This window comes from Staurois parvus, unplaced genomic scaffold, assembly GCF_062004578.1.
Source record: "Staurois parvus isolate SC_StPar_1 unplaced genomic scaffold, SC_StPar_1.0 ptg000697l, whole genome shotgun sequence".
Lineage (NCBI taxonomy): Eukaryota > Metazoa > Chordata > Amphibia > Anura > Ranidae > Staurois > Staurois parvus.
Genome location: NW_028318493.1, coordinates 2,643,750 through 2,661,785, shown reverse-complemented (window position 1 = coordinate 2,661,785; position 18,036 = coordinate 2,643,750). Strand labels below are relative to the sequence as shown.

At 45.4% G+C, this 18,036-nt stretch overlaps 1 protein-coding gene across 1 annotated transcript in view; it reads right to left on the bottom strand.

The window, feature by feature from the left end:
* The window catches only part of CCDC186 (coiled-coil domain containing 186), a 141,972-nt gene that overhangs the window by 109,180 nt on the left and 14,756 nt on the right, over positions 1–18,036 (bottom strand). The window contains exon 2 of the mRNA XM_089653053.1: positions 15,582–16,205. Coding sequence (XP_089509179.1) covers positions 15,582–16,186 — 605 coding nt within the window. The 5' untranslated portion in view covers positions 16,187–16,205. The remainder of the gene's footprint in view (positions 1–15,581; positions 16,206–18,036) is intronic.

Genomic DNA, 18,036 nt, shown 5'->3' with positions numbered 1-18,036 from the left:
CTCATTGCAAATCAAAACTTCCACTGGCGACTGCTGGGTCTGAGGGCCACAGGTTGGGTACCAGGGCCTTAAAGGCTTTTTAAGAGTTTATAAGAACAATATTAGGTCCCGTAGTTTGTCACCACTTCACAGGCATGCACAAATTTTAAATCTTGACGTTTGGTATCTATTTACTCGACATAACATTATCTTTAATATTTTTTTTTTCTTTTAAATTGGGCATTATGTTGTGCATGTGCGCACTAAAATTCATTTTAGCAAATTTTTTTCCTGAAAAATAGCATTTGATTAACAACTGCGCAAAAATCATGTGACAAAAATTTTTTACCACCCACCACTTAATTCTACAGGACCTCTGCTTTCTGGGTTCTAAGTAATTATCAAGCAAAGCATTGATTTTATAAGCACACTGATTAAAAAGTGGTCCTTTAATTGTTTTAATCAGAGTCTAGCATAAAGTCAATGAAACTCCTGGGATATTGATCTGGTTAGTTAAGTAGCAGAGGGGGTTGTTAATCGGTTTCAGCTTTGGTGTTAATGAAATTAACAATAGGTGCACTAGATGGGCAACAATGAGACAACCCCCAAAACAGGAATGGTTTTACAGGTGGAAGCCACTGACATTTTTTCCCCCCAACTCATCTTTTCTGACTGTTTTTCACTAGTTTTGCATTTGGCTAGGGTCAGTGTCACTACAGGTAGCATGAGGAGATACCTGGACCCTACAGAGGTTGTACAGGAAGTCCAACTCTTCCAGGATGGCACCTCAATACGAGTCAATGCCAGAAGGTTTGTTGTGCCTGCCAACAGCAAGGAGGAGATTCCAGGAGACAGGCAGTTACTCTAAGAGAGCTAGACAGGGTCATAGAAGGTCCTAAACCCATCAGCAGGACCGGTATCTGCTCCTTTGTGCAAGGAGGAACAGAGTGAGCACTGCCAGAACCCTACAAAATGACCTCCAGCTGGCCACTGGTGTGAATGTCTGACCAAAAAATCAGAAACAGGCTTCATGAGGGCCCGATGTCCTCTAGTGGGCCCTGTGCTCACTGTCCGGCACCATAAAGCTCAATTGGCATTTGCCATTGAACACCAGAATTGGCAGATCCACCACTGGTATCCTGTGCTTTTCAGAGATGAGAGCAGGTTCACCCTGAGCACATATGACAGACGTGAAAGGGTCTGGAGAAGCCGTGGAGAACGTTAAGCTGCCTGTAACATCATTCAGCATGACCGGTTTGGTGGTGGGTCAGTGCTGGTCTGGGGAGGCATATCCATGGAGGGACGCACAGACCTCTACAGGCTAGACAATGGCACCCTGACTGCCATTAGGTATCGGGATGAAATCCTTGGACCCATTGTCAGACCCTACGCTGGTGCAGTGGGTCCTCGGTTCCTCCTGGTGCACGACAATGCCCGGCCTCATGTGGCGAGAGTATGAAGGCAGTTCCTGGAGGATGAAGGAATTGATGCCATTGAATGGCCCCCACACTCGCTTGACCTAAATCCAATAGAACACCTCTGAGATATCATGTTTCGATCCATCCAACGCCACCAGGTTGCACCTCAGACTGTCCAGGAGCTCAGTGATGCCCTGGTCAAGATCTGGGAGGAAATATCCAGGACACCAACCATCGTCTCATTAGGAGCATGCCCCGACGTTGTCAGGAACGCATACAAGCACCTGGGGGCCATACAAACTACTGAGGACCATTCTGAGTTGCTGCAATAAAATTTCAGCAAAATGGACTCGCCTGCTGCATCATTTTTTTCACTTAGATTTTTGGGGGGTCTTTGAATTCAGTCCTCTGTAGTTCGATCATTTTCATCAAACGATGGGGTATCCTTACATTTCTAACACATTATCCCGTCCATATCAGTATAGATATCCAACATGATATTTTTCCCCATTGAGATCTGATGTGTTTTCAAAGTGTTCATTTCATATTTTTGAGCAGTGTATGTGGAAAAAATGCTTCAGACAAAAAATTAAAATGTACAATTCTATCCTTCAAGTCCTTTATAATGGAATACATACAAGGTAAACATGACTCTATTGCATCCTCGCTCACTCCTAAGAGGCTAGAAAAATGCATTAGCACAATCCAAATTATTGCTCATTTTAATCCGACTCCCATTAATTTTACTACCATCCTGTGGATTAAACGTGGTAAGGAAAGAGGTAAACTAGTAAAAGGAGGATTTTTACGGTATTAATCCTTCTGCATTTATTGTAATAAACACAGCTGACACCATAGACATACACAGTGACAGTCTATGAGCAGAACTCAGGTTCTGACACACATTCACACTGACAGAGTTTGTTGACTTTTCTGTACACCTTCTATAGATTGCCTATAAGAGGAAAGGTTTAGCTCCTATTGGTTTGGCTGGCTGAACACAAGTGGACCTGTCATCAGATTTTTTTCATATTAAATCGGACCTTCAGCTTTCCCTCCAGTCTTACACTGCTGTATCGGCTCCTCTCCTGGACTGAAATGGCTCTCTCAGATTTCACTGCACACTGTGAGCTTTTCACAATGTGTATTGGAACCTGCCGCAATTTAGATAGAGCCCACCTCATTTCCTGGCTGGGGGACATCCAGCATCATTTAGTAAACAATAAATAATAATAATAAATAAAGGGTACCCTGAAGAAGTTACGTGATTATCGTGACGCAACGCGTGGGTACGCGGTGACAGGACTTCCGGTACGCGGTGACGTCATTTCCGGCGTGGGGGCCATCTTTATACACCCGGAACCATGCACATACACCCATAATATGGGTAAATGCCTGATGTTGCTGTGGGATATGTGAGTAGGATTTGTTTGATTTACCTACTTAATAAATACTGATTTACACTATGGAGGATCTTTATCTGTTTCTATCATGATCCTGTGTGGGTGAACCACTGATACAAGTACCAGGGGAGTGGAGTACTCAGGAGGATAAAGGCCTGTGGATATCCAGGAGGGTCCATCTGGAGGTGACAAGATTGTTCCTGGGAAAGAGTTATTTACCCTAAAGCGAGCTGGCCTTTGTGGTCACTATTGGGAGGCGAGGGGCCACTTTGGAAATTTTTGGATTCACGAGTTGTGGGCACTGGATTCACAATATTTACACGCGAGTTATTGCTGTGGAGCACGGATTTACGTATATCTATAATATTGGGACAATGTGTGGATATATATATATATATATATATATATATATATATACATACACATACACATATACACACACACACACATAGATTGAATTGTTTCACAGAGTGTTTTATAAACATGCATGAATTATGTTATTCACTTAATATGATCCTAGTGTTGGGGTTAATATTTTTTGATTATATGTGTGAGCACTAATTATTGATACACCTGTTTTTTACTAAAGTATGTATATTTATGAATTAGTTTGATTTTATATTGATTTAGTATTTATTCAGCGCTGCACCATTATTTATTGTTTATTTACACTTTATGGTTGAAGGGGGGTGCTAGCGGCTTAGTGGCAGGGTTTCTCCATTTAAGCGCAGGAGATTGCATTTATTTACAGCATCATTTAGTGCTTTCCTCCTCAGCCTGATTTCCTTCCTCATTGGATTTTTGGTTCTTTCAATCATGAGGCTCAGCTTCACATGTTGGTGTTACAAAGGGAGGTCTACATGCAAATAATGAGAGTGGAAACCTCCTGTGCTCCTACCTAAATCCCAAAATCAATAAAACTAAAGAAGCTGCCAACATCCAATCATATACCTAATGATCTGTGAGCAAATAATAAGAGGGTATCCGCAAATGGCTGTAATACACGCTCACCTCCTTGCCTTGACCTGCAAAGGACCAAAACACTTTGGGATCACTACACTGGATCCTCCATGCATGAGACTCATCTGGAATTGTGTCCCTCTCCCCGTAGTGGTTTCCCCCTCAAGGACCGGCTTAATGGTGGTAAACCTCCTCTCCAGGCAGATACGCAAGATGTGGCCAGTTATCTCATTACGAAACACAAGCAAGAACTCCCATAGCGTAGCACTATTTATTTTATAATGAAGTAAAGCAAAATCCTCCAAAATATCCACTCACATTTCAATACATTTTGGTCAGAGCATTGATAGAAAAAACCTCATGTTCTGGGTGTAGTTGCATGGGTGTACAAAGATGGTATCCAAACAGGAAGTGCGTCACCGCGTGCCTACGCGTTGCGTCGCGTTAGTCATGTGACTTCCTCAGGGCTGAGCTGTGGAATAGACTCCCTCAAGAGTTGGTTCTGGCCTTTTGATTACTATAAAGCTACAATGTCACAGTCCAATCACTGCGGGGAGAGCAGACTGAGGAAATGTTTCTTCCTGCCTTCTTCATTAATACATAATGCTACCCATACACACAAATGAAAGGCCTTACACCGCACAGATTTCAGGAGGTACACCACTGGGCATGTGAGGTGCTTTTTGCATTCTGGCTGCAGCAGCTTATACTTCACTCTACAATGTAAACTGGTCACTTCATGGTACTACAAACTATATGGATCTACAATGCAGTTGTTGTACCATGCAAAATGTGACACTGCTTGGTAGGGATATTCCAACCCCTGTGGCACATACTCATTGGCTCATAACTGAGCAGGGAGGTATAGCTGGCCAACAGAAACCTGCAGTAAATAGAAAGGGGGGACTAGCTCTTAATATTACTCTTTATCTACATGTTAGAGCTCAAGAGAATTCAGGGCAACAGATACTCTAGAACAGTGGTTCTCAACCTGTGGGTCGTGACCCCTTTGGGGGTCGAACGACCCTTTCACAGGGGTCCCCTAAGACCATCAGAAAACACATATTTCTGATGTGTAAAGAGCAGCTACTGTGTAGAAAGCAGCTGCTGTGTTGAAAGCAGCTACTCTGTTAAAAGCAGCTACTGTGTTGAAAGCAGCAGTATTGGAGGTAAAATGACACTCCTGAATTATAATTACTGGGTAAATAATTTTATGGTTGGGGGTCACCACAACATGAGGAACTGTATTAAAGGGTCACGGCATTAGGAAGGTTGAGAACCACTGCTCTAGAACAAGGGTCAAACTGGTGGCCCTCCAGCTGTTGCGAAACTACAAGTCCCATTATGCCTCTACCTTTGGGAGTCATGCTTGTAACTGTCAATCTTGCAATGCCTCATGGGACTTGTAGTTTGGCAACAGCTGGAGGGCCGCCGGTTTGACATTGTGCGAACTTGTAAAAGGTATGTCTAGGCAGTGCCAGGAGACTACATTTTATTGCTGTAGCCTGTACAGCACCAGAGGTATACTGGCGGGTTTCCTTTAACCTTTGAGCTGGCACCTCCTGGCCCTTTAAGAGTTTCAGAAGCCGGGAGGCGGGGAAGGGTTTTAGGGTCACGTGACTACCGTCACATGATCGAAAAAGGTCCCGATCGCAAGGGGAGATCAGGACCTTTCTGTGAGTCACGGATATATGTGCTGGGAGCAGGGTCGAGTTCTCAGCACATATGTATTTTCTAATGGTACGCAAACATGCGGCCGCTCGGCGTCAAGGCCCAGAAGCCAAGAGGCCGCATATTTGGCATCTAGAGGTTAAAAGGTATAGTGTGGAAGTTGTGACTTTAGCACAGATGCAGAGATTTTTAGATTTAAAAAAAAAAAAAAAAAAAAAACAAAAAACAAAAACTTGTCAATTGCTTTTACTTAAGGTCTTGAATTGCTATACAAAGTTATACTACAGCTCAAAGAAGCTGCTCCTACAGGCGTTGAGATGTTTTTAGCTTTTACTTTTCTCTGCCTGTAAACTCCCCTCCATGTTAGCCTGTGTCCACACTATAGGCATTTTTAGTGGCAGGACAGTTTACAGGCAGAATTAAAAAAAAAAAAAAACCATCACTTGGAGAAGGATCTGGGGGTTCTGGTAGATCACAAGCTTAATAATGGCATGCAATGCCAAGCTGCAGTGTCTAAAGCGAGCAAAATCCTCTCTTGTATTAAAAGAGGTATAGCGAGAGAGAGAGCGAGAGCGCGAGAGAGATTTCCCCCGGTACAAATCATTAGTAACACCTCATCTAGAATATGCAGTTCAGTTTTGGGCACCAATTCACAAAAAGAACATTGGGGAACTGGAGAAAGTATAGAGAAGGGCAACCAAACTGATAAGAGGCATGGAGGAGATCAGCTATGAGGAAAGATTAGAGGAACTGACATAATGGGGGATATGATCTCCATGTATACATACATCAGTGGTTCATATAGTGAACTCTGTGATAACCTCAGGGTGAATAGCTCTACAGCGAGGACAAGGGGGCACTCTTTACGTCTGGAGGAAAAGAAATGTAATCTCCAAACACGGAAAGGTTTCTTTACAGTAAGAGTTGTGATAATGTGGAATAGACTCCTTCAAGAGTTGGTTCTGGCCAGCTCAGTGGGTTGCTTTAAAAGAGGCCTGGATTCTCTTAGATACACAGAATATAACTGGATATAACATTTATAGGTAAAGTTGATCCAGGGAATATCCGATTGCCTCTCGGGGGATCAGTAAGGAATTTTTTCCACCGCAGGAGCAAATCAGATCATGCTTTGCTGGGTTGCCTTCCTCTGGATCAACTGTGGGTATATAGGATTATAACTTTTTTTTTTTTTTTTTTAATGGTTGAACTGGATGGACTTTTGTCTTTTTTCAGCCAGACTAACTATGTAACTTGTGTGTTCAGGAGAGGAGCTTTTTAGCATAAAAAAAAAAACTCTAAAAACGTAAAAGTGTACATTAGCACGTATTCCCAAGTTAATGCATTCTAATAGCCAGAATTCTGGCCAATAACATGGGTGAAAGCGCATACAAAAACACAACTTTTCTGATGCTGAAAACTCCTGTAGGGGAAGAAAGTTTTTTGAGCTTACAGTGTGCATGAGGCCTATGGTGGAGAGTCACGCAGCCATTCGCACTTGAGCATGTTCTGATATGTTCTAACTTGCACTCCCCTGGGTCTCAGACCAGTTGACTGTCTTTACAGAGTAGTGGAAGAAATAAGGTGTGTGCGTTGCAATGTTGGTGCAAAGTGAGTGACAAGAATTTGAAGCAGAAGTTTAACATCAACTTTTGCATGAAAATTGGCAAAAGCATGAGTGAAACTTTACCTCTGTTACAACAGGCTTATGGTGAACATTCCATGAAGAAATCAAGCATTTTTGAATGACATAGGCAGTTTATGGAGGGGTGGAAGACGTCAATGGTGACTCAACAGTCAACCAACATAGTTACTAGAAAATTCTGAAAAGGGTACATGAATCTGTTTGGAGGAAAAGACTGGAACTCTGGCCTGACAAGTGGCTTGTCCACCACGACAATGCTCCTGCACATGATGTGTTAGGTATTCGTGAATTCCTGGCCCAAAAATCCATTCTAAAACTTGATCAACCACCTTTATCCCGACTTAGCAAAAACATTTTAAAAAAATATGTCTTAAAGGAGACAGATTTGATGACATTCTGGACATCCAGCACGCCGCAACCAAGATACTGCGCAGTGTTGCGGAAAATAAAATTCCAGGTAGTGGCAATGTCATCTAGAAAATCGCATCACTTCACAAAGGGACTACTTTGAAGGTGACAACAGCTGCTAGTGTATAGGTAAGCAAACATTATTATTATTTTTTTCTTTTTAAACAGACCATTCTGGGAATTGAATTGTCACACCTTATATATCCCTCTTCACCAATTGCAAACGTATAACCCAAACATTCTCTGCAGTTGATAAAAAAGGGCTCATTTGTCAGAATCTCTGAAATAAGTACTGCCTGAGCTGTCTGCAAAAAAAATAAAATAAAAAGAATCTTCTTGCAGGCATTTCTTATTTCAGGCGTTGTCATTGCAGGAAGCTTGCTGTATTGGAAACTACATCATAATAATAATAATAATAGGATTTCAACAGCAGGTACCCTACCCCATCCATTCCTGCATACTCCATTCTAGAGAAGAGCCGCAACAGTCACTTCTGAGGAAAAACGTACAAAATTCAACAGATCTATGAAGTAATGAAGGTATTCATTGGAAAGGTGACGTCATTCAGGAAACAGTAGTCTTGCACAGTTGAACCGGACTGAAATGGCTTATTCTGATAATACTGCACACTGTGAGCGTCTCACAATGTGCATTAGAAGCTGCAGCGAGTCAGACAGAGCCCACCTCATTTCATGGCTGCAGGATGTCCAGGTCCAGCATCATTTAGCTCTTTCCTCCTTGGCTTGCCTGTTCCTGGTCCACCCATTTCACTCGTTGGATTTCGGTTCCTTCAAACAGCATCACATGTGAGCATTACTCAGGGTGGTCTGCATGCAAATACAGCCTGCCTAGAACACCCACTCCTACAGACTGACGCCCGCCCCTCCCAGACTGACGATCGACCCTCCCAGACTGACGCCCGCCCCTCCCAGACTGACGCCCGCCCCTCCCAGACTGACGCCCGCCCATCTCATTACAGTTCAGCTACACTATGTGAGGGGATCCAGAATTAGGAAAGGGGAGTTGTAACATTCCGCTTTTCCCTCTTTTTTTTTGAAAACCATAAAAAACACAAAACACTTTGAAGCTGCTCTTCCTTATAACATTCATATTGTTGGGTAAATGGTTGTCACATATGTCACCATCATACACAGCAGAGACATTGGGGTAGGAGGATGAAGCCGCAGTGTGCAGCAGGGACAATACAGGCATCTGACACTCCTAAAAGTGAATGCCCCCTTCTCCAGACTGACACTCGCCCATTATGCCGTATTTCCATAGACCCTCCAGACAGCAAACCCACTGCTTGCATCACGGCTGAGGACTTGAGAGGAGTACTGAGGCAGGGTGCTGGGATGTTGTCAGGAACCTATGTACAGCCCCCTGCTGACCCCTCCCACCAGCCATGATCTGTCTATTATGCATAGAAATGCACAATGACGGCATCATCGTGTCTAAAATAAAGTATGTAAAGAAAATGTGAAGGTTTTATTAATTACTTTCATTAGCATGATGAGGGGAGAGAGAGAAACCAGGGAAGGCAAAATATAAGCAGATGAAACTTCAGCTTTAAAGGGGGTATTAAACCCTGTATCCGGTCTCGCCCGGACCCCGCGTTCCCGGTATCCGGTCTCGCCCGGACCCCGCGTTCCCGGTATCCGGTCTCGCCCGGACCCCGCGTTCCCGGTATCCGGTCTCGCCCGGACCCCGCGTTCCCGGTATCCGGTCTCGCCCGGACCCCGCGTTCCCGGTATCCGGTCTCGCCCGGACCCCCGCATTCACTATATCCGGTCTCCCCTGACCCCGCATTCACTATATCCGGTCTCCCCGGACCCTGCATTCACTATATCCGGTCTCCTCTGACCCCGCATTTACTATATCCGGTCTCCCCGGACCCTGCATTCACTATATCCAGTCTCCCCGGACCCTGCATTCACTATATCCGATCTCCCCGGACCCTGCATTCACTATATCCGGTCTCCCCGGACCCTGCATTCACTATATCCGGTCTCCCCGGACCCTGCATTCACTATATCCGGTCTCCCCGGACCCTGCATTCACTATATCCGGTCTCCCCGGACCCTGCATTCACTATATCCGGTCTCCCCGGACCCTGCAGTCACTATATCTGGTCTCCCCGGACCCTGCATTCACTATATCCGGTCTCCCCCAGATGCTGCATTCACTATATCTGGTCTCCCACAGTACACAGAACATAGAAATGCTATTACAGGCACACCTCGGTTTACGAATTTAATGTGTTCTCCGGGACATTTCGTATTGCAAAAAATTCATAAACCAAAACGCGGTTTCCCATAGGAATGCATTGAAAACCAATTAATCCGTTCCAGAGGTCAGAAAAAAAAATAAAAACAAAGTCTTATCTGTTCAAAACTCTTTAGAAAGTGCACTTTAAAAGGCACGGGGCCGGCACTATAAACCTCCCAGGCGCAATGCATCCTGGGGAAACTTGCTTCGAATTGCGAAAAAAAAAAATTAATAAACCAAGGCATTATTTTCAATGGATTTTCATGCTTAACCCGAAAATTAAGTTAACCAAGGCGTTCGTAAACCGAGGTACACCTGTATTTTAGTAAATATAAACTGCTAAATACCTTTTCTCATCAGCAGTATACAGCAGTCTTGTGACTTCTATCAGTGTCCAGCTGAGCACTGGTAAAGCTTGTAGGAGGAGTTTTCATTCTGCTCTGACTGTCCTATGAGGCTGCATAACCCCTGACCCTCTGTCTGGACAGTGCTGATGTCAGGGCTCTGCCCACAGCAGAGGTATGCGGAGACCTGGCATTCCTGCCAGTACCTTGGATGGCCGCAGAAATGCACACTGGTGAACATCTAAGCACACTGGCGCACAGAATGCGCATCGAAAAACACACCTTCCTGCCCAGGCCAATTTCCAGCTTTCAGCGCTGTCACACTTTGAATGACAATTGCGCGGTCATGCAACACTGTACCCATATGAATTTTTTATCATTTTTTGTGACAGATAGAGCTTTCTCTTGGTGGTATTTAATCACCTCGGGGTTTTTTATTTTTTCTTAAACAAACCAAAAACCACTGAAAATTTTGAAAAAAAATTGTTTTCTCTTAGTTTTTGTTATAAAATTTTGTAAATGAGTGATTTTTCTCCTTCACTGATGTGCGCTAATGAGGCTGCACTGATAGGCTGCACTGATGGACACTGGTAGGTGGCACTGATGGGCATTGACAGGCATCACTGATGGGCACTGAAAGGCAGCACTGATACATGGCACAGATAGGCGGCACTGACTGGCACTGATGGGTGACACTGAAAGGCAGCTCAGATGGGCACTGAAATGTGGCATTGATATGCACTGATATGGGGCACTGATGGACACTGACAGGTGGCACTGCTGGGGCTACACTGATCATCAGGGCACACTGATCATCAGTGCCCTGATGATCTGTGTAGATGTCCCCTCCGCGGAATGCCGATTACTGGCTCTCCTCTCCTCTCGAGCTGTCAGCGTGACAGCTCGAGAGGAGAGAAATGCCGATAACCGGCATTTCCCTGTTTACATGTGATCAGCTGTGATTGGACACAGCTAATCACATGACCGAACCGACATCTTTGGCTCTTTCCGTGATCGATGATCCGCTGTGTCCGAGGGACACAGCGCATCGCCGATCACTGCGTGCTCCCTGAGCCGTGCATGCACAGTGAGAATGGGAGGACGTCATATGACGTCCTCCCAGAACGAGAGAACCACCTTGCACCCGTCATATTACTATATGGCGGGCGGGAGGTGGTTAAAGTTAAAAAAGCGCTGACCCAGGACTGACTGGGGTTTATTTACTAAAGCTGGAGAGTGCAAAATCAGGCTCACTTCTGCATAGAAACCAATCAGCTTCCAGGTTTTATTGACACAGCTTAAATGAACAAGCTGAGGTTAGAAGCCTATTGCTTCCTATGCAGAAGTGAGCCTGATTTTGCACTCTCCAGCTTTAGTAAATAAACCCCACTGTGTCTGCTTCCTTACTGCTCGGGTCCAGGAACCATCAGGAGACACTGAACACAACAGTCAGCTTTTTTTTTTTGTTTACTGCTCATAACATCCATTGTAAATTTTCTCTGGAGTCTAAGTGGTTCTGTACATTTGTGGTTGGCTATACACTGCAAATTTCTGCTGCACTTTCAGTTTGACTTTATGTCAGGAACATAATTGATGTGCTCATCAATTTCATAACGAAATAATAATTTTTTGTGAACAAATGAAAAGGAGATGTAGGTGAATGTACATGCAGTATAGGATTGCAGTTCAACACTTTTTGCTTTGTTTTTGTCCACTTCAGCAGAAGGGAGGTGTAGGAAGGCCAGGACCTGCAACTGATGGTGCTGAAGTAAGGTCAGAGCTCATGTGGGGCAGCGCACCTGAAAATGATTTATTTTTAATCAAAAAATAATATGGTTATACTTCCCTGCTCTGTACAACAATATTGCACAGAGACGTCTTTTACCTCCTCTTCTGGCCGTCCCTTGCTGGCATTGTCTGCTACTCCCTCCTCCATGTACCTTCTTCGCAAACTGGGTGTCTATGGAGACAGCCTTGCGCACGCGCTCCTCAACTGGGATGTGCGCGTCCATAGACACACAGTGCTGGATAAGCCACACCTCTGCTCCTTCCTCACGGGAGTTTGATTAACAGCAGCCAGATGGCTGCCCTCAGTGCCTCCTGTGGGAACAGGAGCGGTGCTGCAGCTGTGACAGTGCTGGATCAGTGACAGGAGCCAGGCAGGTGTTTATAGATGGAGGGGGTAGAACAGGTAGTGGAGTGTTTACCTTAATTCAGAGAATGCATTAAAGCAGTATTAAACCCAAAACCAATAATGTCATATTTCAGCTTAGTGATCATTAGATGTGGTGGCTGCATTAGTTTTCTCATTTTAGGCTTTTTTCCCCCCTCTGTTTTCACAAGGTGATCTGGCCAGTAACACACCTCCTGTATTTAAAGTGCCTGCACTCTGGATGAAGGAGTACAGGGGGCATCTTTGGACAGCAGTATTGTCAGTCTGGGGGAAGGGACTGTTAGTGTATTTAAATCTGCAAGTACATCTAAGAAATAGTAAGCTGCAATATTGGGCAGTTAAGTGGTTGGCACTTCCGCCTGGCAGTACTAGGGTCGTTGGTTCGAATCACAGCCACGGCACCTCCTGACTGGAGTTCGCATGTTCTCCCTGTGCCTGCGTGGGTTTCCTCCAGGAACTCCGGTTTCCTCCAACACTCCAAAGACATGCTGGTAGGTGAATTGGCTCCTGTCTAAATTGTCCCTAGTATGTGTATGTATGAATGTAAATTAGGGATCTAAGATTGTACGCCCCTTGAGGGTTAGGGACTGATGTGAATGTACAATATATATGTAAAGTGCTGCGGAAATTGATGGCGCTTAATACCCAAAAGTTTTACAGTGTTTTGATTTTAAAACCACTTTAACCTCTTAGCTACAGGACTTCATTCCTGCACGGGTCCCACTACTGGCAGGCACTAGCTCTATACATTTATAGAGCGTATTTCTGCGCTAATAATGTGTATGATAAATAAAAAGCTGCTGGCACAGGTAAACAGATACAAGGAACCTCACCAAATACTATACAACAAAACAAAACACAGAAGTGCTGCGCCAATCAAAAAAAAAAAAAATAATTAATACAAAAGAAAAAGTGACCAAGGTAAAAGTCCAATATAAACTGATAATCGATCTCAAAATATACGAAAAGTCCACAAAAGGTGCAAAAAGTGCTTCCAGAAATCAGAAGGAAAAGCACCCACTAATCCTACAGAGCTGGAGGAGAAACCCCTCAGAAATCCGGTGAGAAGAACAGAGCTCTTACCGGAGCCGTTAGGCTTCATGTATACGAGCAGCTCCTAAAATCGAGTTTAGGAGCTCCTGGCATTATTTTTCCAAACCTCCTAAAACGCAACTCCATGAAGGCCTGTGTGTCCATGTATACATCAGCTTTTAGCAGACTTTAGGAGCTGCCACGTTTAGATGAAGATAACCCTCCCTCTTCTGAACATGGAAAACGCAAAATGAGGCAAAAACGTGTGTTTTCCCGCAGCCGGCGTTCAACGTAGGCTCGTGTACATAAAGCTTTACATTACATCGAGTTTATATAGCGCCAAAGGGTTTGCTCAGCGCTGTACAATAGAGGGGGGGGACAATACATGAAACAGTACAGCAACTACAAACAGCACACGAGGGGTTATAGGGCCCTACTCTTTCGAGCTTACAATCTAGGAGGGAGGGGGTAGTGGTACAGGAGGAAGTGGTTGTGGGGGATGGAGTGGTAGGAGGAATGAAGGAGAACGGCAGTTAGGTGAGGGTGGGGTAGGCTTCCCTGAAGAGGTGGGTTTTCAGGGAGCGCCTGAAGGGGAGGAGGGAAGGTGACAGTCTGATGGATTGGGGTAGTGAGTTCCAGAGGATGGGGGAGGACCTGGAGAAGTCTTGCAGACGTGCGTGGGAGGAGGAGACCAGGGGGCAAGATAGAAGGAGGTCCTGTGAAGAGCGAAGGGTACGGGTAGGGTGATACCTGGGACACAGGTTGGTGAGGTAGTTAGGGGCAGTGTTGTGAATGGCTTTGTAGGTCAGAGTGAGTAGCTTGAATTTGATGCGTTGGGCGATAGGGAGCCAGTGGAGGGAGAGGCAGAGGGGGGTGGCAGAGGTGGAGCGGTTGGTGAGGTGGATGAGTCTGGCCGCTGAGTTCAGGATGGTCTGAAGCGGGGATAGCCTGCACTGAGGTAGGCCGGTGAGGAGGGAGTTGCAGTAGTCAAGGCGTGAGATATTCAGGGAGTGTACGAGTAGTTTAGTGGTGTCTGGGGTAAGGAAGGAGCGTATCTTGGCGATGTTGCGGAGGTGGAGTCTGCACGTGTTTGTAAGTGATTTGACATGAGGTTGGAAGGAGAGGTTTGAGTCCAGAATGACGCCAAGGACCTTGGCTTGCTTTAGGCTTTCAAACTAATGAAAAGCCAGCAGCGCTTTAGGAGTTAACCCCAAACAGGTCCGCGATAGATGATATGACAATGCTCGCACCCTTGGTTCCGCTCCAACTTAGCTTTCAGGCAATATGGGCACACAAAATATAAAAAAACTCCTAGTGCACTATATACTTATACAAAATATTTATTTAAGATGAAAATATTGCGCTCGCATTCAGTTAAAAGTAGCCATGCATCATTAGTCTCAAAGCTGCTGCAATCACAATGTCGGTAATGCATTCCTTCCGGCCAACGGCCACTGAGCGAGGGGACGTCATGTTGGGCGGTGCCACTTTAAGGCTAGGTTCACATCTGTGTGGGTGATGCCGCTGCGGAAATGTGGACCCGCGGGCTGGTGCCATTAATTCTAATGGCACGCCGCCCGCACTGGAAAAACGTAACCGTACTGGGAACCGAGGTTCCCGTGCGGGCTGTTTTCGGAAGAAGTGCAGGGACTTCTCTGCGTGTTACGGGGTATGGGAGTCCATTCAAATGAATGGGATCTCGTGCCTACGCAAAATGCGGCTCGCACGGCCGCATATATGTGAACCAAAGGTTAGGCTAGGTTCACATCTGTGTGGGTGGTGCCGCTGTGGATCCGTACGAAAATCCACCCGCACAGAGAAATGCGGAGCCGCGGGCGGGTGCCATTATTTCTAATGGCACGCCGCCCGCACTGGAAAACGCAACCGTACTGGGAACCGAGGTTCCCGTGCAGGCTGTGTTTTCAGAAGTGCGGGGACTTCTTCCCTGCGTGTCACAGGGCACGGGAGTCCATTCAAATGAATGGGCTCTCGTGCCCACGCAAAGCGTGGCCCGCACGGCCACATATATGTGAACCTTACCTAAATCAACAACCCCCTAAACAGTGCTAGGACAATGTCATTTAGCACCCAAGGTGGAAAGACCAAAGTGCGCCCCTACACCCAAATGAGCTGAAAGCTACTTTAATAGCATAGGTTGCAGGTCCACTCCTGCTGAAGCACCTAAGGTGGCCACCTCTTCAGCCTCCCCCTTGGACCTGCCATGCCCAATAAAACACAGCAAAGCTAGCTATAAGCGTTAGCACAAGGACATGTGATATTTACCTCCTGATGGTGTCCTCCTGCCGAAGATACTTCTCCTGGACACAGTGCTCCAGCACACTAAGTGCCAGCCCACCTTTTGTCAGTCCATTTTGCTGCTTGAGCTCCATTTCTGTGGACTGGAGCTCAGATTCAATCTCATCTAGTAAAGTCTCCTGAGACAATGGAAGGTGGATTTTGGAGAGGAGTTCTTTGGTGCAGATTGTATTAAACAGACTCCCTGTGTCCGTGCTCTCTGTGACATCGTCCTTCACATCTGGAGAGTCCTTATCCGGAGAAATTTCGGGAATGCCGTTTTCCGTTTCCTCATTAGGTGAGGTTTCAGGCACGGCTGCTACTTGTTCAGAATCTGGACGGTCAGAGTCACGGGGCTCAGTTCCAACCTCTGGCTCCAGCTGGACCGGCTGCTGAAGTTCACATATTTCAACGGTTTCTTCTGATGACGAGTGCCTGCAGTCGCCGACCAATTCCTCCTGAGGTTTCCCTTCTTCTGCTGCAATATGCTGCTGTTCCTTTAGTGTTTCCAAATCGCCATCACAGCTCGGGCTAACAGACTGGTCATCCAGGGGTACCGGACCGTCCTCACAAAGACCACCAGGTTCCTCCATAGCTTCAGAACATGTAGATCTACAAACACAAACATCAACCATTATTACAAGGTAATCGCTGAACTCCCATTCATACAGCAAATATTATTCATATGCATAGTGATGTTCACACTGAATATAGTTGTATACAATTCATAAAGCAATGTATTTGTAATCTGCAAGGTGAATGGCCCTCCTGCACTGACAGCTTGTAATGACATCCATGACCCAACCGAAAATTAACCTCAATAAGTATGTGTACTATGGAATGCTCATCCCCCAGCACTGTCCAGAGAGACGCACTGCCTAAAGATCAATATTTTTTGGAGAGGGGTTCTTTGGTGCCGATTGCATTGCAGTGGTTGTAAAGGTTCAGATTTTTTTTTTTTTTAATAACAAACATGTCATACTTACCTGCTCTGTGCAGTGGTTTTGCACAAAGCAGCCAGGATACTCCTCTTCTCGGGTCCCATGCCAAAGCTCCAGATCCCTCCCCCCTGCTGTGTGCCTCCACAGCAAGCTGCTTGCTCTGGGGACACTGGTGCAAGCTCGCTCCTGAGCTGCCTCTGTGTGTCTGAGACACACAGAGCATGGCTGTGCCTTCCCCCCTACTCCCTTCTCACTGGCTGTGATTGACAGCTGTGTCTCAGCCAATGAAGAGAGAGAGACCTGGAAAAGCCTCGGCTCTCGTGCACATCGCTTGATCAGAAGGGGGAGCTGCACACTGAAGTTTTTATTTTTTATTTCATTTATTTCAGGTACTTATATAGCGCCGTCAATTTTACACAGCGCTTTACATTTTACATATATATATTACATTCACATCATTCCCTAACCCTCAAGGGGCGTACAATCTAAGGTCCCTAACTCACATTCATACATACACATACTAGGGACAATTTAGACAGGAGCCAATTCACCTACCAGCATGTCTTTGGAGTGTGGGAGGAAACTGGAGTACCTGGAGGAAACCCACGCAAGCACAGGGAGAACATGCAAACTCCAGGCAGGTGGTGCCGTGGTTGGGATTCGAACCAACGACCCTAGTGCTAGGCGGAAGTGCTAACCACTTAGCCACTGTGCTGCCCCATAATGCAGGAAAAAGCTGGTGACAAGTTGAAGGGAACCTGTCAAAAGACAACGCTGTGCCATGACCTGACCATCACACGACTATACAGTGGATACAAAAAGTCTACACACCCGTTAAAATTATTTATTTCAGGTACTTCTATAGTGCCATCTATTTACACAGTGCTTTACACATATATTGTACATTCACATCAGTCCCTAACCCTCAAGGGGCGTACAATCTAAGGTCCCTAACTCACATTCATACATACACATACTAGGGACAATTTAGACAGGAGCCAATTAACCTACCAGCATGTCTTTGGAGTGTGGGAGGAAACCGGAGTACCTGGAGGAAACCCACGCAAGCACAGGGAGAACATGCAAACTCCAGGCAGGTGGTGCCGTAGTTGGGATTCGAACCAACGACCCTAGTGCTAGGCGGAAGTGCTAACCACTTAACCACTGTGCTGCCCCATAATACATAGGATGCATGAAAGTAAAAAACCATCAGGCTTTAGAACCACTTTTAGGCTCCGTTCACACCTATGCAGTTTGCTTTTTGTCCGTTTTGCGGTTTTCCATGCGCGTTTTTACCACATTTGTTCATTTTTTTTTTTTTTTAAGTAGAACTTTTTTTTTGGTTTAGCAGAATAAAAAAGCAAAACGTGGCAAAAACGCACTACCATGCATTTCAGCCGATTCGCCATTGAAATCCACTTTAGCAAAAACACTGCTTTTTGCGTTTAAAAAAGTCCCCGACTCTTTCGAAAAACACAGTAGCTCAAAAAAAAAAAAAGCCT